Source organism: Ambystoma mexicanum, chromosome 12 (assembly GCF_040938575.1).
Source record: "Ambystoma mexicanum isolate Mex_15411 chromosome 12, UKY_AmexF1_1, whole genome shotgun sequence".
Classification (NCBI taxonomy): Eukaryota; Metazoa; Chordata; class Amphibia; order Caudata; family Ambystomatidae; genus Ambystoma; species Ambystoma mexicanum.
In genome coordinates, this window is record NC_090936.1 from 43,832,844 (window position 1) to 43,852,703 (window position 19,860).

Genomic DNA, 19,860 nt, shown 5'->3' on the forward strand with positions numbered 1-19,860 from the left:
CAGGTAACATGAGTACAGTGCAATGAATATCGCATGCACAGACCAGCTGAGCGATAAAGTCAAGCTGCAATGGAGCTAAGTTGATACAAAATTCACTGTACAAGGAGGTTGTAGGCGAGTCAAGAACTACGAGGTAGTAGGCAGGACACAGACAGGCAAAGCCAAAAAGCATGGAGCGTGAAGAGGGGCTGGAGGGCATCAGACCTGAATATGGGAGGCAAGACCGTACCCAAGTAGCCAAAGTGGTGAGGCTAGTGAAGCGGTGAGATGAAAACAATGGTTAAAGTCACTCAATCCTGCATGGGGACAAGGAGGTAGCGGTTGAATGAGCTAGAGTGCCGCCGCCACGGCGGCCATGCCCGGACAGGGCCAGCCATGAATAATAGAGAGAGCCTTAAGCGCAGGCCTTTAACCCTTCCCCAACAATACTTCTCTTGTACTTAATAATTCTGCATCTCTCTGAGAGACCACGCCTCCTGCTTCATCCAGTGTGTCAGAGTGGCACCACAAACGCCACTCACACTGCGAACAGCCCCACTTCGCTGTTCCCTCCAACCTTCTGAGTGACACCGCAACTGTCACTCATGCTCTGAGCAGCCCCACCTCACTGCTCCCACACGTGACCACACTCCACGGTTCCCACCTTTTTAGGGGTTTTTGTCAGAGGGCTATTACATAACGGGTGGTATTTAGTATCATGGTAAAATAGTGGTAACGTGGTAGCACAGCGTATTTATAGTAATGCCCTATATGATGTGACAAGATTCCCGCCTTATTTCTGTATTCTGTTTAGGGTTGACTGTAAGGGCCAGATAGCGGACTTTACACTTCCAGGGACAAGACAGCACTAGCTGTTGTTCCAGTCACTTATTTACGAAACTGGACTACCGTCTTTGATGGATTGTTCATAATACACTCTTTATTATGTGCAATGATTAACAAGCCACACATGCATCATACGTTTTCTAACTTGCTAGCTAATGCCCAAACTTTACCTCCAACTTAACCACATGTGGTAAAAGAAATTTACCGCTTTTGACACACTGGGTGCTTCCCTGTGACTTCCCCTCTTTATCAATTAATTCACATAAGCACAGAAAACGCAACCCCACCGATTTGGTTTTAAAGATGTTTTTCTTTTTGTACACACTATTGTTTGAAAACAGGTTATGCAGTAGACATGTAAAAATGAATTAACACTTCTTCTGGATACATGAAAAGCCTGTGTTCATAAAAAAACATTCCTTTCTCATTTCTTACCCAGAGCTTGAACCCAAAGACAGTAGACAGAGTGTACTATCTAAAAGAAGAGACAAAATCAAATAACATAGCAACAAGCCAACTTTTTCATTGTACGTTATGCCACAGTGTTCTCAATTAAAAATGTGAGAAAGAAAAATAACATCTCTGTTTAAAAAATAACAGTCTAATTCTGACTGACTGACTGAAAAGATAACACATTCTCTGCACGCTCCTCAATTCCACAAATATTCAAATTCAACTGTGAAGCATATGTGCTATTATCATGAAAGCCCCCTCTTTGAAGTGGATTATCTGCAAGGGGGAGTGTCACAGGTACCGCACAGCTTTCTCCCCACGAAGGTCAGCTCACAGCCCCAGTTTCATCTAAGGCCTGTACTGCCTGGCTCTGTTTTCTGTCTGCCACTCTCCTGTTCTCCTCTGGACGGAAAGAAGACTGAGCCCCACCTCTTCATCCTCATACATTTATGGAATAGCTCCGTCACTTAGACTACCTCCTGCCCTTTTCTCCTGACATCTATAACATCCAAGCTGATTTCTCTAGAAGCATGGCTTAAGAAAAAAATAATTTTGCAACACGCCTCCTCTGAACAATTGGACTCTTCAACAGCAATGAACCACAGTACATATTTTGTGCATTGATTTACAGCCAGCAAATTTGTATTTTATTGAATTTATATAGCCCTTTAATCCAAAGTGCTTTAAATAAGAACAAGAATAAATAAAACAAGCATAAAATGGTAATTGAATCACAACTCGAAAACAGTATAAGGAACAATTTACAATATTGCAGAGGTGAGGAGGGAGTGGAGAGGGACAGAGGAATAAGGGGGAGGGGAGAAACAATAAACATAATATGGTCATTGGAACACAACTCGAAAACAGTGTAAGGAACAATTTACATTATTGTTGAGGAGGGAGTGAAGAGGGACAAAGGAATAAGAGGGAATGGGAGGGATGAGCGGAGATGTTAGTGGAAGTCAGAAGGGTGGCAAGAGGGTGTGAGGAAGATGAGAGGGAAGAATAAGATTAAGTAAGAGCAGGAGGAAGGATAAAAGGGGAGGAGAGGGTGTAAAGGAGTAGGAGGTGAGCAAATTGCTGCTTGCACGATTCAACGATTGAGGTGCAAGCAAAGTGCTGCTTGCACGTTTAAACTTCCAATGTAAAACAGCACATTATTTTTTTTTACCATTTCATCTGACTCATTTTTCACTGTTTTTGTGAAGGGTAAATCATTAATTACTGGGAAGTGTTAGTCAGTTAGTTGGGTTAATAGGTGTATACAGTGCAAGCTGGCCAGATGATCTATTCACCCTGCAGTGACTCATTTTAAATGTGCTCAGTGTGCATTTCCATTTGCGGTCTGTATTTTTGCATTCAGCTTATTGCTTCCACTGAAAGTAATGTCATGTACTGCAACATCCAGTTTACTGTCCCCACAGAAATATTGCATTATCTCCTGACACACCACAACTTCACGTACTTCACAATATATACCAATATACACAAAACGTCCACTTTAAACAAAGCCTAAGCTTACTTACAACATCAGGGTGGTGTCAGCAATTACTACACAAATAAATATACTACAGCCATCTTCCCAACTCCTGGTGAGGTATTCTTCTCTTATTATTACCCCATAACAAGATGTACCTCGTGATATTTCCTGACCCTTGTCAGAAGCTATCTCTTTTATCCTTTATCTCTTCGTTTCATCACAATCTCCCAATATAAAAACAATTCCCTCCCTCTGTTTTGCCAGGCCAATATCATACTTACATCCATGGAACCGCTGAGGGTTTTTGGCGTTAGGTCTCCCCTATCAGCCTAGCGACCCTTGATGCCCCACGGGGCGGCCTGCGATGACCGGAGAGGACTTTCTCTAAAAGGGACTCCTGTCAACCTCTCTGTGTGATGCGCAATCCCATTCTCCACTGGTCACCTCTGCAGCCTTCAGGAACGCGGCAGGGAGACCCCGACAGTCCGATGACACCTAGCAAAACATCACCTCTGCTACCATATGTTAAGACGTCCTGGAAAGTCCCAAATTACACAGAGGTTTCAGAGCCACATCAAACCGGACTCAATAACGGAAATAGACAACGTGCAAGGCAAAACCCAGCTTACTTATCATCAAAATAAAGCAGGGACAGTATACATGCATAAAAAGTCTTGATACTGTCATTATGCTTATCAAATACAACAATGTATATGTTCAATATTCAGCATAACCGACATCATACTGTACTCTTAGTTCCCAAAACCTACGGGATACGAGGATTGGTTAATATTGATGACTACACATACATTCTACAGGGGTTACCTTTCTGGTTGGGTAATGCTTGTCTGGTGGTTCCTCCTGAGACCATATATCAATTAATAACAGTAAAAAAACATAATCTCTACAATAAGCAATTGGTTGGCATAATACGTAATGGTCGGTCTAATATTAAGGATTCTAATTGGTTGGCTTCTTCCTACCGAACCTTGGACAGCTGACAGGTTGTTGCAACATGAGCCAGACAAGAGTAGGTGGGGAGAGGTCCACAGACTCTTTTCCTTTCAAGTAAAGAAGATACCATCACTCATTTCTACGCCACAAGCCAGGGTGATCTCCTTGTATTTGGCCCTGTGTGGGGTCTCATGTCCGAGGATATGTGAAAGGAGTAAGGCAGTGGTCTGTTCTGTGTTTGCTGCTAATGAATAGACAATGTTTTTCAATTATGAGTCGTGCGATGGGACCGTGTTTTGAATTATTTCACCCTGCATTTATTTGGATTTTAGCTAATATCGTGAGTGTTATGGTTTCTTTTAAAACTGGGGACACTCTAGAGTCTTGGCTTAAGGTGGGCCTGCAACAGCCTGCAAAGGCTGGTTGTACTTAAGATATAGAACCCATGGAGGGGGGCATTACCACACTGGTAATGCCCCCCTCTGAGGGTTCTATTGCTATTAGGACCTGTGCACCTCGTACGGGGGGTACTAATTGCATTTTATTTCTCGAGTGGAGAACGTTGAGAAAAAAAAAAGGGGAAAAAAACGCTGCCAGGGATGGGGCTGAAGGGACTACACATAGTCCCTTCTCCCTTTCCATGGTGGCCAATGTAAAAATGCAAACAAAATGGCCACCATCGAAAGGGTAGAACTATTTCCATGGCAGCTAATCCCATGCCAGAGATGTGCTGGGAAAAGTCCTGGGACAACGCAGCTGTGCTGCAGGTAAGTGGGGAGGGGGAGGTGGGCCCAAAATATTTGGAAAAGTGTGGTGGGTGGAAGGGGATGCTGGGAGCGCACTTACCTGATTCCCGGCGAGGGAAGATGGCAGCCTCCCGCTCTGAGGAGGCTTGTAGCGGGGTTAAAACCTGTGTGGTAAGGACCCCGTTCCAACCCTCCTCATTGGCTGGTAAGCCGCCACCCCCCCCCCCGTCGCCAGGTACTATTTTTAATTAATCTGAGAATATATGGCTTGTGACTTCAGGAATTGTTATCTTGTGCATTATGTGCAACATTCCTATCCTCCCTTATTGATAGTAACCCTTGAAGCGTGTTGTGGCTTCCATTTTGGAAAACATGGCTGCCATTACTGGTGCATTTCTATGTTAGTGAACTATATTCGAGTGTCGTTCATGTTGCATTCAGTTTATACGTTGCTTGTGTTAGCGTTCTTCATGTCTTATGGATAGCATGTCAAAGTTCTTCATCTATAAATGCATGTGTTTGCGTTCTTCATGTTGATTGTGCATTTCCTTTGTGTCTAATGCATGCACATGTATTGTTAAAATGTTGGTTCGTGTTATTTGTGCCACCTTCAGCTTTAGTGTCCATCTTCTGCTGTACCTGCCTGGGAGAAGGGTGGTACGGTTGTCTTAGTAAGTAACCTTCCCCATCTGTACAATATTGAACTGTGGGAGGTACAGAAGCTATGGATGACGTATTCATCTGCCTCTCAACAAATGCATATGAAAAAAATTATGTATGCATTGTTTGATATTACTCAACATTTTAATGAATGTATATGACGGAGGTGGCAGGAAACAGAATATCCCCCCCGCCCCCAGTGTAGTCTCACTGAGTCTGCATTCTCTGCCCCCATACTGTATAAACACAGATGCAAAGTGACCCCGAAAACACTCGTGCCATCGTGAGCCAGTCCTAGATTGCCACTTTGCATTTCAGGGCTTTTAGGCCAAAACTTATAATTGTAGGAAACTTAACTGCAACACGTAAAGTGGTGTCAGGGGTCACACATGAGTCGAATAAGTGCAGCCGGTGTGACTGTGTGACACATACCCTCTTTGCATGAAACCCTGCAGGCCGTATGGTGGCACTGCCTGATGGCAGTTCCCTCATCCTTGGAACCTAGCTTCATAAAAATGCTTATTCGGGTAATCATGCAGAAGGCTGGCAAGCCCGGGCGCCTGTCACCCACCCCCACCTCCTAGCATTAAGCTTTGAAAAATGGTGGCTGCTTCTGAGCTGCAGCCCTGCGGGGAGAACGCAGGCGATGTAGTGCTGCACGCTTTTTTGTTTGAATCCATAAATAGATGGATGCCGGCGAAACAGCAAATGGTACTCCGCCGGTAGTTTAAAGTCACATTGCTCCATTTCAAAGAGCACCGAGAAAAGCATATTTCCTGGGTTTGGGGGTGGGGCGGAGTAGCGGGGGTATGACCTAGCACCAGCAGCGGGGCAATGGGGATGGCATACCCTGCGAGACCACTAACCCTTGCCCTGTGCTTCTCTTTCAGGTGGAAGCCAAGCTGATAGACAAGCTGGACAGCTTGATGTCGGAAGGCAAAGGCGACGAAACGTACCGAGAGCTTTTCAACAGCATGTGAGTAGGGTATTTAACCCCTTGGAACTTATGCACCAGGCGCGGTGCAGCAGATACTGTACGGCGCGTTCGCGCGCGCGTGTGTTTACGAACCCCCCCCCCCCCCCCCGCACGACGAGGGGCAGGCGACCAGTAGATGTTGCACATCGGAGGCATGCCTGCTGCTGTAGTGTGTGCAGTGGCTAACAGTATGTGGGTCCGCTGTGCGCTTTATCTGAAATAATATGCCATTAAAACACACGTTGTTCCAAAAACCAGAAAAGAGGCATGTGATGGCCTGGTGGGTGGGTTGGTTTCGGGAGGGAGGGAGGGAAATCGGCGTGCGCTGCTTGTGTGGAGGTTATGCTGACGACATGCGCGGCTATTTCTGCGGAGTAACCCAGGAGTAATTGCAAATGTGTGGTGTGCCGTGGCTACTTTACCCCGTTGTGCCCTAAAGCGGGTATCCCGGCAGCTTGTGTGTGTGTTGCGCGCCGATTGCGCATCGCCAGGTGCAGGCTCGCCTGCGCCCGTGCCGTGCGCTCTGTGGCACGCCGCGCTCCGTGCCATCGATTGCCGAGTGCCGCTGCCCACGCAGGAGCGGGGATAACACGGCTCTGTTCTCCAGTGCTCCCGCTGTCCCCTGCGGCCATGGGGGAGCCCCGCAGGCTCGTGTGCCAGTCGGAAGAAGGGCACAGGCGGCGAGCCACAAAGGCTGGTCTGTGCGCGCACGGGCACCGCTGGCATTGACGCGAAGAGTCCATTTGGCAAGGTTGGCTACGGGACTAAGTGACCGAGATGGCGAGGTGAGGCTCCTGTGCAATGCTGCATTCTTAATTTTCACGGCGTTTCTTCTGTTTCGCACTTACCTTATACTGAACATGAGTGTTGTGTTATGCTGCCAGATGAGCTCGTATTCTGCCTCTTGCTGGGAATGACCTGGCACATTTGCACGCCTGCTTCACAGTCCGACGATGAAGCGCTGGCCACCGTTTCCCGCGCTGTATTTCTGCAAACAGTCTTGGTGCATTTTTGGTGTTCGCTTTGAGCTAATCCCATCAAAACATTTTCCTAGGTGCACCGTCTCTGCGGCCGCAAAGGCAGGTGCAGGGCGCCGCGTGGGCAGCACTGGAGGAGATGGGTGCGTGGCTTGCATGTTCTGGCACATGTGGGTGACCCGATTCCAGCGGTGCCTGTTTGAAGGGCTGATGTTGGCCTGGCTTTTAATTTTTTTTTATATATGAAATGGACTTTTCCTTACAGTGTGTGGTGGGGGAGGGGTGATATATGTCAGTGGTCCTGCCTATGCCAATGTCCGGAAGATGTAGCGACGTTGGTAGGCAGCTGCTGCTTGCAAAGATTGTTTTGGCAGATTGCCGACCAATGCACTTGGCTAATTAGATTTTTTTTTTAAATCTGTGATGTAACTTCACCGCCATGCGCCGGTGTCGGCAATCGGAACGCATGGCACGGTGCTGACAATTCCAGGATAGCCAGCATCTCATGGGGGAATTCTTTAAGGCTCATTTTGAAAGATGCACAAGGTAAAGCTGTAATGGAGGTCGTCGGTTAAAGACTCTGATTAACCCGATTCCTTTAGCAGAGCACACGTCTCCTGTTTCCGCACTCATTTTCGGGGTGCTAGTTCATTTGGCGCAGCGTGGACTGCCAGCGAGGTATTGCACCCCAGAACTGGCTGCCGTTGCGAATGTGGCCCCAGGAAGTTTGGCATAGACGAAATGGGAGCTGGGGCTGGCACCGCGATTTGTTTTGTTAATGTTTGTTAATGAACATTGCCGTAGTTTTGCGGCCAGCTGCACGGGGTCGCCCTGTTGCACGCGCGCTATTTTACATGCAAGCTTCTTCTTGGGGTCTGCTGGGTCCCCTAGGAAGGAGATTGGCACGCCGGGAGTGAAAAGAAGCGCCAGCACACTCCATGCAGCCTCGAAGCTGTGCACGCAGAGACACATACCTAGGCTCAAACCATGCTTTGCGCTTCCTGGGGAATTCCGTGCATTCCAGACTTAGTTGCCTGGACTCCATTTTAGTTCCTAGGCTGCCAGCGGTGATAAAACCCAAGTATTCCCGGGCAGGTTTTCCATCTCACGGTTTATTTGCACTCGGTGTCCCTTGAGCGCAGCACATCAGAGACCTACTTCAGCAGAATCTTGTAATCTTTGTACTCTTTGATGTTGCCGTCTTCTCTATATCGGGGCCTCCAACGCTGGTCCACCAAAGCGAAATCCAGCCCATGCTTTCAAGATAATAAGACAAAATACAAATGGATACATTGCATCTAAGTGAGAGATGATTGCACAGTACAACAAAAGGTGTGCAATCTTTTTTAATTTATTGTTAAGGTTGAGAACAACCTTCAAATAATTAAGAAATACATAGATGGTTGCACTTTTTACAATTAGAATTGCATAAAAAGAAAAGCAAGTAAATGAGTTAAGCAATGAAACAACACACGATATTGGACATAAAATAGTGCATGAAATGAGGGCAGGAAACGATAGAGCCATAAATCCTATTCATTTCAAACAAAAGTTTGCAACAAAGGTCCGTTACATATCACCATATGAAAAATATCAGTTATCAATTCCTAAAAGGGTGATAAACCTCGAAATTGCTTTTTGTACCCTAGATATATTGGTATGAAAAAGTTGGGTCCATAAACTTTCTGATGTTACATTTCTGTAGCCTTCAAAGTGTGGCTTAATTAGAAGACTGCGCAAGGCTGCCAGGTTTGGACATTTAGTTAGTAAATGCTCGAAGGTCGCGGTTTGATCATGAGTGCAGCAGAAACGACTGAAGTTCTCACTTTTCTGAATGTTGAGGTCTCCGAGCTTGAATGCGTTTTGTTTTGCATAGGTTCAACCACGCATGAATACATGTGGATACTTTGGAACAGGACATTTAAGTAGATAGGCTTCAATAGTCCGATTTTTTTTCTTCTACAAAGCGAATGATATATCTTGTAAGTTTCCAAGGTAGTTATCCAGTCTAATTGCCATGACCTTAGTTTATCTTTATTTGGATTCGAGATCAGTAAGTCTACTGAGATTTCAGCTGCATTCATCAGAGATCACATTTCTCGCCAATGTTGAGGAAAGCTTTGATTTGAATTAAGCTTATAATGCAATATTTTGGCTAGTAGAAGGTTCGATTTGGCATCCATTATAAACTTCCTATATAAACCAAGTATCTTCCATGAATATAAGGCATTTAACAAAGGTGTCTATGGACACTGCCGTCCCCTACACACCTTCATGCTGAGAAATCAGCCAATGTTATTAGTACAGTTTGATCATTTCCATCTTTATTTCCAACAACACATCGAACACAAAAAACTCCACTGAAGTAATCGAAGCCTCTTTATCCGTGATGTTCAAGGGAGGCTAAGAATGCTCCACGTGTTTCGGGCATGATTTCCCCTTCTTCAGGAGCACAACACACTGTAAAACAGAACATCAATAAAACCACAGTCATACATGGATATTACACGACTCGCATGTATCTGATTATATCATGTTATGTTGTAGTGCATTTCTATAGCGCCTTATGTACCATTGGTATGATGTCAAAGCGCTGTGGGTTGAATGCTATCGGGGACTATGGTCTGCATCAGTTGAGAGACTGGTGTAGTAAATAGTGCTTGGGTGCACTTGGTATGTGAGCAGCTAGAGTGGGTTGCGTGGGTTGGCTGCAATCTAATGTTAAGTGTGGTGCAGCGGATGTCAGAGATCAGTGTAGTGTGTGCAGCAAGGAGAGTAGATTCTGAGTCTGCATTCTGGCTGCCGTGGGCATGTGTTCCCATTACGTGTACGAATAGGTTGATTTCTTTCATGGGGTATAGCAGCATTTTTCCAGGTTTATTGAGGTGTTTTATGAGCGATGTATGTATCTGTTCAGCTAGGAAGAATTCATCGAGGGGTGTAGCTGCGTTCTATTGTTTGTGTTGTAAAGTGGAGAGTGAGCATATTGGTAGGAATGAGGTTTTGTTGTTATCGGTGGGTGACCCCCTTGCTTGGGATGTTTTTCAGAGCTCAGTGCGCTGCCTGTGTCTGCACTGGTGGTTCGTGGTAGTGGATTTCAGTGCAAGGTAAAATGATTGGTGGGGTATGTTGTGTTATCTTAGTCATACCGTCCTTTATCAGACTCTTTGTAGTCCAACTCGGAGGGCCCATTTTCCAGGTCCCTGGGGGGATATTAAGCTGGGTTACTGGGTGCTTCATTTGGTTATTGTATGATTTTTCCAGAGGGTTGTAGCCAAGCTTAGTTGCTTCGTGCTACCAATGCTTGGTTGTAGGTTATTCCTTGGTAGGCAGGGCATGCCTCTATTGATCCGATAGCACCAACTATGCTTTGGTGGTTGAGGCAGGTGTGTGCAGCTTGCAACTGCATAGGCTGGAAATCCCTGATCTATGCACCAACTTTTGTACCCTGAATGTTCCTGCTATTCCGGGGTGAGGTAATTAATTGGTCAGCTGTCTTCCGTGGCACTCCTGTTGTGTTTCAGGTTAGTGTTGACTTTCACTGGACTTAGGTCATTGGCGGATTGGTTTATGGCCTTGGGCATATTCTTTCACGGATTTGGGAAGAGCCATGTTTTTACCGCTTTACAGAAGGCCATGTAGTCCTGGTTATGTCGAATACGGGGAGGTAGCGAATTCCATAGAGTTGGTGCCAAGGTCGAGTAGGCTGACCCACCAAAACTGGCTGAATTAGAGGCCGGGATCATTAGTAGGAGGGCTGTGCTTGATCTTAGTGTGCATGTTGGGCTGTAGCGCATAGTCTTCTCTTGGAGGTACGTCGGGCCGGCCTTATGCTGTGCTCGGGGGGTGATGCACAGGGTTTTGAAAGTGGCTCTTAGTCCAATGGGTAACCAGTGGAGGGTGCGGAGAGCAGGTGAGATGTGATCTCTTTGTACCAATGCATATTTAATCTGATTAGTCTGCTGTGAATAATATCACCATCACCTGTGTCAGCAGGTCAGAGGGTGTACAAATTAGGTCCAATGGTATACTGTGAATGACCTTCAGTGTATTGTGAATCATTGGCCATTTGCCATTACTGTCATTAAGGAACGACAAATTGTCATGGTATGTGGAACTTCAGGATTGGGTCACTCAAACTGGTGGGGGGAGGAGTAGTAATTTCAGCGCCTACCTGGCCTCCAAAACCTCTTCCAATCTGTATTGAAGTCAGATAGCAAGGTTCTAGGAGTCACAAACAGAAGTGTAGGTTCACTCCAGTATAATCACTCAACTAACATCAAACTAGTACAATAAAGGGCCATTCGAAGGGATTGTGTCCTCCGACGTATTCCTCATCTTAGATATATCCCTCCAGCTCTGCTGGCCTCGGAAAATTTTTTTCTCTAGAGGGCGCTGCGCGTCGACATCCCTCGAGTCAATGTCCCTCGACAGCCGCCGTATCGACGCTCGACGTCATCCTGCCTATAAAGGCCGCACGCAGCATCCGTTGCTCAGTTCCGTTTTTCCGCGCTTACTCGGTGCCTCGGAATACCGTTGCTCAGTTCTTAGTCAGATTAATCCTATTTACCTCGAGTTATTCGATCCGTACTCGATGGCTTCCTCGTCGGAACCGACAACTCCTCGATCCGGCTTCAAAAAATGTCGAGATTGTGGGAAAAAGATGTCGTTGACCGATCCTCACAGAAATTGTCTGTGGTGCTTGGGAGCTGAACACCATTGTTCGGAATGCGAGGACTGTATGTCCATGACAGCTAAGGCCCTGAAGGAGCGTAGGGGGAAGCTGGAGAAAGGTAAGACTTTTAAAGCTTCTTCTTCGTCGACGAAGTCGAGACATTCGTCTCCTCGTCACCATTCGCGCTCCAGGTCTCGGAGTGGGTCTCATCACTCCTCGAGATCGAAGCACTTGAAGAGGAGACGTCGAAGATCCCCTTCTCCGTCTTCCTCTTCCTCTGTTTCGCCAAAAAGAATCCCTTGCCCCACGAAACATAGTTCCCGGGCTGAATGGGAGGAATTCCGAAAAAATATGATGAGCGTCTTGGAGAAAGCGGCCTCGACCCCCTCGAAGACTGCCGAGAGCGATGCTCTGGTCGAAAGACCCGAAGGTCAAAAACGCCGCGAGTCGCAGTACCCGGCGAAAGAAACCTCTCGAGCGCGTCTCGAACCCTCGAGCAGGACTATGACCTCCAAACCTTCCTCGAAGGTTCCGTCGACGCCGTCGACGAAGGTCCCGTCGACGTCGAGGTCGATGTCTTCGACGCCGTTGTCGAAGGGACCTTCGACACACGGGTCTGTCGACTCGACGCCGGCCTCGACACCGGCGTCGACGCCAAGAAAAGTCACGGTGACCACACATCCAGTGACTATCCCCAGGCCCTCGACGTCGATGGCGTCGATATTGTCGAGTAGAATTCCAATTCTGTCGAGGTCCTCGAGGCCTCCACCTCTGTTTTCGACGCCACGCTCGAAGCCTTCGACGTCGGCGTCGACGACATCGACGTTTTCGAGGCCAATAATGACAAGTTCGGCACCCTCTGCCTTGGAAATGGGATTTACTCCCTTTATGAGTTCAGAACAATTGAGAACTATATCCTCAATTTTAGAAGAGGGTGATTTGTCTGAACAAGACACATTTGAGTTACAGGGACCTGTAACCCCAGTTAGAGAGGAATTTTCCTCTGAAGAGCGCAGATTAAAGGATCTTCATGATTCTTTACATGAGGCAAGTGGGTTAGACACTTCCCCTGAGGTGGATTTTGCTAAGCCAGACACGGGGGAGCATGCTGAAAACCCCCTACATGGCCAGGATTACAGAGTTCATGGGGTGGTCTGCACCTTCACAATCTTTCCAGCAAGATGACCTCACGGATATTCTCGACAAAGGCCCACAAGAGGATCCTGTGGTGCCCTTTCATAAAGCTCTTCAGAGAAAGATCATGACAAACTGGGAAACCCCAGATGTAATACCAGCAGTAAATAAAAAACTGTCTGCAAAGTACAGGGTATCTTCCACAGACCCAGAGTTTTTGTCTAAACATCCATCCCCAGAAAGTCTGGTGGTACAAGCAGCATCCTCTACCGATGTCAAGACGGCTTATCCTACAGTCCCACAGGACAGGGACGATAAAAAATATGATGCTATGGCAAAGAAAGTCTTTTCAGCATGTAGCATGGCGTTAAAGTCTGTTAATGCTACTTGCACCCTTGCTAGGTTCAGCCATACACTTTGGGAGTGTGCTTCTACAGCGGCTGACTGCATCCCGAAGGGAGAAGAAAGGGATGCGTTCCTGAATATTATACAGAACGGTAAAGACGCTATGTGCGAATCCCTCCAGACGGGCATTGATTCGGCTGACAGTATCAGCAGAGCAATGGCGGCAAGTACATCAACCAGGAGATTCGCTTGGTTGAGAAAGTCAGGTTTTGCCCCAGATGTGCAAGCCAGGCTCTTGAACATGCCATTCGATGGCTCTTCTTTGTTCGGGAAAAAGGCGGATGACAGTTTAGAGAAACTGCAAACTTCAAAAGCTGCAGCAAAATCCCTAGGAGCTGCAATCCGTCAGACTCCTTTTCGTCCCACAGGAACCTCTGCAAGGGGCAAGTCCTTTCGCTTCTACTCCGCATTCGGAAGAGGTAGAAGCCGACCGGCTCAAAGGGGTCAAAGAAGAACTACCCGAGGTGGACGGGGTAGATATTCTAAAGCCGCAGCAACAGCAGGTGCCTCTTTACCATCGGCATCTGCATCAGCCGCCCCAAAACCACTCTGAGGACTCCCCTCACAGGACACCTGTAGGAGGCAGGTTGACTCAACATCTGGCGGTATGGCAGGCTATCACGTCAGATGCTTGGGCATTGGAAACAGTCGCCCAAGGTTACTGCCTGCCTTTCCTACGTATACCTCAGAGTCATCCACTGGGGATCAGCTCTCAGAAAGCTCCAGATCCGCTCCTCTTGCAGGAAATTTTGGACCTGCTAGAGAAAGGTGCCATAGAATGGGTACCTGTAGCGGAGAGGGACAAGGGCTGGTACTCCCCTTACTTTCTCATTCCGAAGAAAGACGGAGGACTGAGACCCATCTTGGACTTGCGAGAATTGAACAAATTCCTCAGAAAAGACAAATTCAAGATGGTCACTCTTTCTCAGATCCTCCAGGCCCTTCAGTTTCAGGACTGGTTGGTATCTCTGGACCTTCAGGACGCTTATTTCCATGTGCCTATCCATCTCAAACACAGGAAATACCTGAGGTTCGCAATTGGCAACTCTCACTATCAATTTCGAGTACTGCCATTTGGGCTGACCTCCGCCCCGAGGGTCTTCACCAAGTTAATGTCGGTAGTGGCTGCAAGTCTAAGGAGGGAAGGGATTCACGTCTACCCCTACCTGGACGATTGGCTGATCAGGGCTTTTTCTCCGGAGCAAGCTCAGATCCAGCTAAATCACGTGTGCCATTTCGACTGGGCTTCTCCCTCAATTTAAAGAAGTCACAAATGATACCATCGCAGAGACTCCAGTTCATAGGAGCGATCCTGGATACTTCCCTGGGAAAAGCCTCGCCACCAGAGGTGAGGGCTCAAGATATTCTACAGATGGTTACCAAGTTCCAGCATGCCCAACGTCTCCCAGCCTTCGACTTTTTGAGGTTGCTAGGCCTCATGGCATCCTGCATTTTCCTTGTGCCAGAGGCTCGCCTGAGAATGAGATCCCTCCAGTGGGCACTGAGGACTCAGTGGTCACAATTCTCAGGGAGAATGACAGATCTTCTTCAGGTTCCCGGCAGGGTGGCTCGAGACCTTCAGTGGTGGGTCTGTCAGGAGAACATTCTGAAAGGAGAACAGTTTTGGCAACCCTGGCCGGAGATAACAGTAGTCACGGATGCCTCACTCACGGGGTGGGGAGCCCACGCCAACGACTTGACCATCAGCAGTCGTTGGTCTCCATCGGAGTCCAGACTACACATCAACCTGTTAGAGCTGAGAGCCATCAGACTTGCGTTGAAGGCTTTCCTGCCAGCTGTACAAGGGAAGAACGTCCTGATAATGACGGACAACACGGTGGCCATGCATTACCTCAACAAAAGAGGAGGCGTAGGATCACTACCCCTGTGCTGAGAGGCGATGCAGCTCTGGTTTTGGGCAATCCAAGAAGGAATCTCTCTATCGGCAGTTCACCTAGCCGGAGAGAAGAACTTGACAGCGGACGCTCTGAGCAGGCAGAACACAGTCTCCCACGAGTGGGAGCTAGCTCAGGAAGTCCTTCAAGAGATCTTCGCCCTTTGGGGAACCCCTCAGGTAGATCTGTTCGCCACCAGCCTAAACAGGAAATGCGACCTGTTCTGCTCAAGGGAATTTCCTCCGAGAGGAGCTCTGGGAGACGCGTTCATAGTGGACTGGGAGTTTCCGCTTCTGTACGCGTTCCCACCGGTCCCTGTCATTCCTCAAATGATCAGGAGGTTGAGAAGATTCCGGCGAACCATGATCCTAATTGCCCCGGATTGGGCCAGGAGAACGTGGTACCCGGACCTTCTAGACTTGTCCATCTGCCCTCCAATTCGACTTCCTCTCAGAGAGAACCTACTCTCACAGAAGGGAGGTCAGGTTCTCCATCCAGACATCAAAACCCTCAACCTTCATGCTTGGCTTCTGAACGGCTGAGGTACAAGGATTGGGACCTCCCTGATGATGTTATGGAGGTGTTGCTTTCGGCAAGGAGGCCAGCAACAAAGTCTTTATACCGCTGCCGTTGGAACAGATTTTGCAGCTGGTGTAGAGAACAGAATATCGACCCATTTTCATGTGGTACACCAATGGTTTTGTCCTTCCTACTATATTTGGCAAATTCAGGCCTTCAAGTTGGCACCATTAAGGGCTATCTCGCAGCGCTATCTATCTTTAAGCGTACTGCGGAAGAACCATCCTATTTCAAATTACCCTTGGTAATACAGTTTCTAAAGGAGTTAACCAATGTTTATCCCCCAAGACCATTCCAAGTTCCCCTATGGGATTTAAACTTAGTACTAACTTTCCTGATGGGTACACCTTTCGAACCTCTCCATTCTTGTTCGTTAAGATTCCTTACCCTTAAAACTGTTTTATTAATAGCACTTACATCTGCTAGAAGGGTGAGCGAATTACAAGCTCTTTCTTGTAAACCCCCTCATACAATCTTTCACAAAGACAAAGTTGTCCTGCAAGTGAAGCCTAATTTCCTCCCAAAGGTGGTTTCTGAATTCCATATCACTCAGAAGATTACCCTACCATCTTTCTATCCTCCTCCTCACCCGGGGAAAGAGGAAGAGAGGTTACACAGACTAGACCCTAGGAGGGTTTTAAGTTTTTACATTAGTAGACTAGCCAGGATAAGACAGGCAGACCAGCTGTTTGTAGGTTACGCAGGTCACAAGCTGGGGTTACCAATAACTAAGCAGACCATTTCCAGATGGATCATTCTAGCCATTCTGGAATGTTATAAACTGGCAGGGAAAGAGCCCCCTCAAAACCTTAGGGCTCATTCGGCCAGAGGTATTTCAGCTTCATCGGCCCTCAAAAGAGGCGTGCCGGTTAAAGACATATGTGCGGCCGCTACATGGTCGTCTGTCCATACCTTTACACGTTTTTACAATCTGGATTCCTCCTCCAGTCAAGAGACTAGGTTTGGAAGGGCTGTACTGCATTCTATTCATCAATAGAAGACAGCGTGAAGTCAGTACTCCCTCCTCCGAATATGGAATACTGCTATGGGAGCCTATCTAAGATGAGGAATACGTCGGAGGACACAATCCCTTCGAAGAACAAGTTACTTCTTACCTTGTAACGTTCTTTCGACGGGATGTTCCTCCGACGTATTCCTCATCGACCCTCCCATCCATCCCCGCAGTTCTACTTCCCTTGTTGTTGCAGCTTACGCTCCTTCAGGGTGATTAGTCTAGTCCAGACAGTAATACTGTGGGCTACAAAACGGAACTGAGCAACGGACGCTGCGCGCCGCCTTTATAGGCAGGATGACGTCGAGCGTCGATACGGCGGCTGTCGAGGGACATCGACTCGAGGGACGTCGACGCGCAGCGCCCTCTAGAGAAAAAATTTTCCGAGGCCAGCAGAGCTGGAAGGATATATCTAAGATGAGGAATAAGTCGGAGGAACATCCCGTCGAAAGAACGTTACAAGGTAAGAAGTAACTTGTTCTTCTCACCTGAACCTTCCAATACCGAAGATATTGTACTCCAGCACTCCACTGCTGTCCTTATGCAAGAGGATCCTAAATGTATTAGTGCTCGGTGCGTACCGCAGACAGGATGTTTCTAGAAAAATGGAGGTTGTGAGGCTCTTTGCAGCATCTCTCACACTCTACAGTGTAAGTACGTGCATAATATAAATATTAGCCGACTACTCAGTATTACACCACTTACTGCCAGTATTCCAATCCTCTGTGCATTCCACTGTCAGTCTTCACGTTTGGAAACTGCAGTCCGGAAGCCAGATTACCTGGCTAGATAGTCACATGAACGGGGATCACTTGGTAAGCCAGTCACGTGAAATAATGAATCAACATTTTCTCAAGTGGTATCCTTTCTTGTGCGCCAGCTAATTACTTTATAACAGGGTGATTACTTCTGCTTTCTAACAAAATCAAAATGTCTAGTCAGCAATTTTTCTTAACATTGCTTGTTTATTTCTTGCATTTTCCCAACATGTTATCCAAAGAGGAAGGTATATGTCTTAACCTTGCTAATCACAAATCTCTCATCATTTTTCCTTTCTCTCTTCACGTGTTTCACCATTGCTTTATCATGGATCATCAGGAGAGAATCTATAAACAGAATCATACAATAACAAAACATTAACATTTTTCTTAATTGTGCACTCATATACCCATTTTTTTGCTACAATTCTTAGTTTTATACTGGTTATGATTACTCACCCTATTCTTTACTTAGTGTTTTTCTTGCTAAGTTGAGATTGTTATCTACTGTCAAAGTCTCCTTTTTGAAACCTGTTTGTAATACACATTTACTATGTGTCAGCGAGGTGAAACTATGTGTCAGCGTTATACAATGGTGGGTAGAAGACTAATGCCATGAGAGCGTTCCATTCCCATCGTACAAGAGTGTCTGGAGAGTTGCGAACTTGTTGCAACTCGCTGTCTGGTAGTGGGACGGTTGCTCCTTCCCAGCCTCCGAGTCCTGGCCCAGTATCAGCTCTGCCGCATCACATGTTTGGAGACCATTCTTGCGAGCTCAATTGCTTCAAATTAATGTGTATTTTGCAGGGAATATTTCTTGCTGCAGCTGGTGTCACCTTGGCTCTGCGTGTGGAATGTTGTTCGCAACATTGTGGTCTTGGCTGCCATTGCTCCTGCCGTGGCTGTTCTGCTTGCACAGCATCTTGGGGCTTGAGATTTCTCTGAGACAATCATGGCCTATTGTATTTTCCTAGGCCTGCTCTGGCTTATATTGTGTGTCTTCCATAGTGTCCATAGGTAAGTGTGTGCCATGGCTGGTCAGGTCCCTTGAGTGCTCCTGTCCTTCCATAGGGTAGGTCGCATGTAAGCATCTGCAAGCATGTAAACAAGCTCTTCTGGCTTCTTGAGTTTCTGCGTGGCTGTAGCAAGCCTAATGGGAAAATAATAAACGTGCCGACAAAGACTGATATGTTTGGGATATTTCTTCTCTGTGAAAGATAGTGAGCTGAAGACTCTGGGTAAGTCTCTCGTAACCTGGACTAATGTCTGGCAGAGGGACTCCCAGGACCCCCTTGTTAATTTGACAGTATGTATATGTCACTGTCCTCTAACTCATAGAGCTGTACGTGTGTGTTCTTCATGTAGATTGGGTGTGTGAGTGTCCCGAATGTGCAGATTGCACGTGTGCTTCCTGTCTAATGTGGCTATGTCGTGGTGGTGTCTCTAGCGACTTGAGGCATGGCTTCTTGCTGCTTTAAGTTGATTCTATCCATATAGTCGTTTCTGATTCAGTCCTGTATTTCTTCGTCCACCCTGGGTAGAGTTTGTATTACTGCAGGGTTGTATAGTCTGCTGATGGGGGGTACCTTTTGTGGTATTTGTCCATCGTGGGAGCAGTGGGAATTTCTGTGAGCTTGTATGATCGACAGCCATATTGTCGTTGGTGCTTCTTCCGGTTGGGGGGTCTTTCATGGCGGAGGGCATAATCGGATTTTCCCTCTTCAGTATACAGAGACTTGCTGTTCTTACAAAATATGCTAGCAGAGGGTGCAGAATCACTGGAAATCGCCATTTACCATAACCCTATATCTTCCATACAGGGGGGATAAGGAAAACAGGATGTAAACCTAAATCACATCTCACATGTTCTATTCACAATACCGTACATTACGTTTTTCAGGGTAGACTCCCTGTCATCGGTAGTCATTGTGGCTGTGGCGAATAACACCCCCCCTTTCTTTGTTCTGTCAAAACACCACCCTCTAATATATGATCGCAGTTTATATAATCACAATACATTCCAAAAATGTTGTTTGCCACAGTTTAAGGGGTGCAAGTCGACTGTTCATTCATGATAATTAATTCTGGACCCAATCATCATGTAGGATTGCCCAAGTCATAATGTATTCCTAATACACATTGCATTGTAATTTAGCATCACCGTACAAATACAGTAGATTACATCATCCCATCTAGTCACCAAAGACAATAAATCAACCCAAAGTCCCTCTACCCTGTGGCATGTTGACTTAAAGTTACAGCACCCACTTATCACACTCATGATTCCTAATTTACACCCAGTCAATCGTACCTAATTCCCAGATGTACCGT

The 19,860-nt window shown here is 46.8% G+C and overlaps 1 protein-coding gene across 4 annotated transcripts in view; it reads left to right on the forward strand.

Moving 5' to 3' along the window:
- The window catches only part of DOCK4 (dedicator of cytokinesis 4), a 2,129,281-nt gene that overhangs the window by 1,563,265 nt on the left and 546,156 nt on the right, over positions 1-19,860 (forward strand). For all 4 annotated transcript variants that reach the window (XM_069627915.1, XM_069627916.1, XM_069627917.1 and 1 more), the window contains exon 32: positions 6,009-6,094. In XM_069627915.1, coding sequence (XP_069484016.1) covers positions 6,009-6,094 — 86 coding nt within the window. The remainder of the gene's footprint in view (positions 1-6,008; positions 6,095-19,860) is intronic.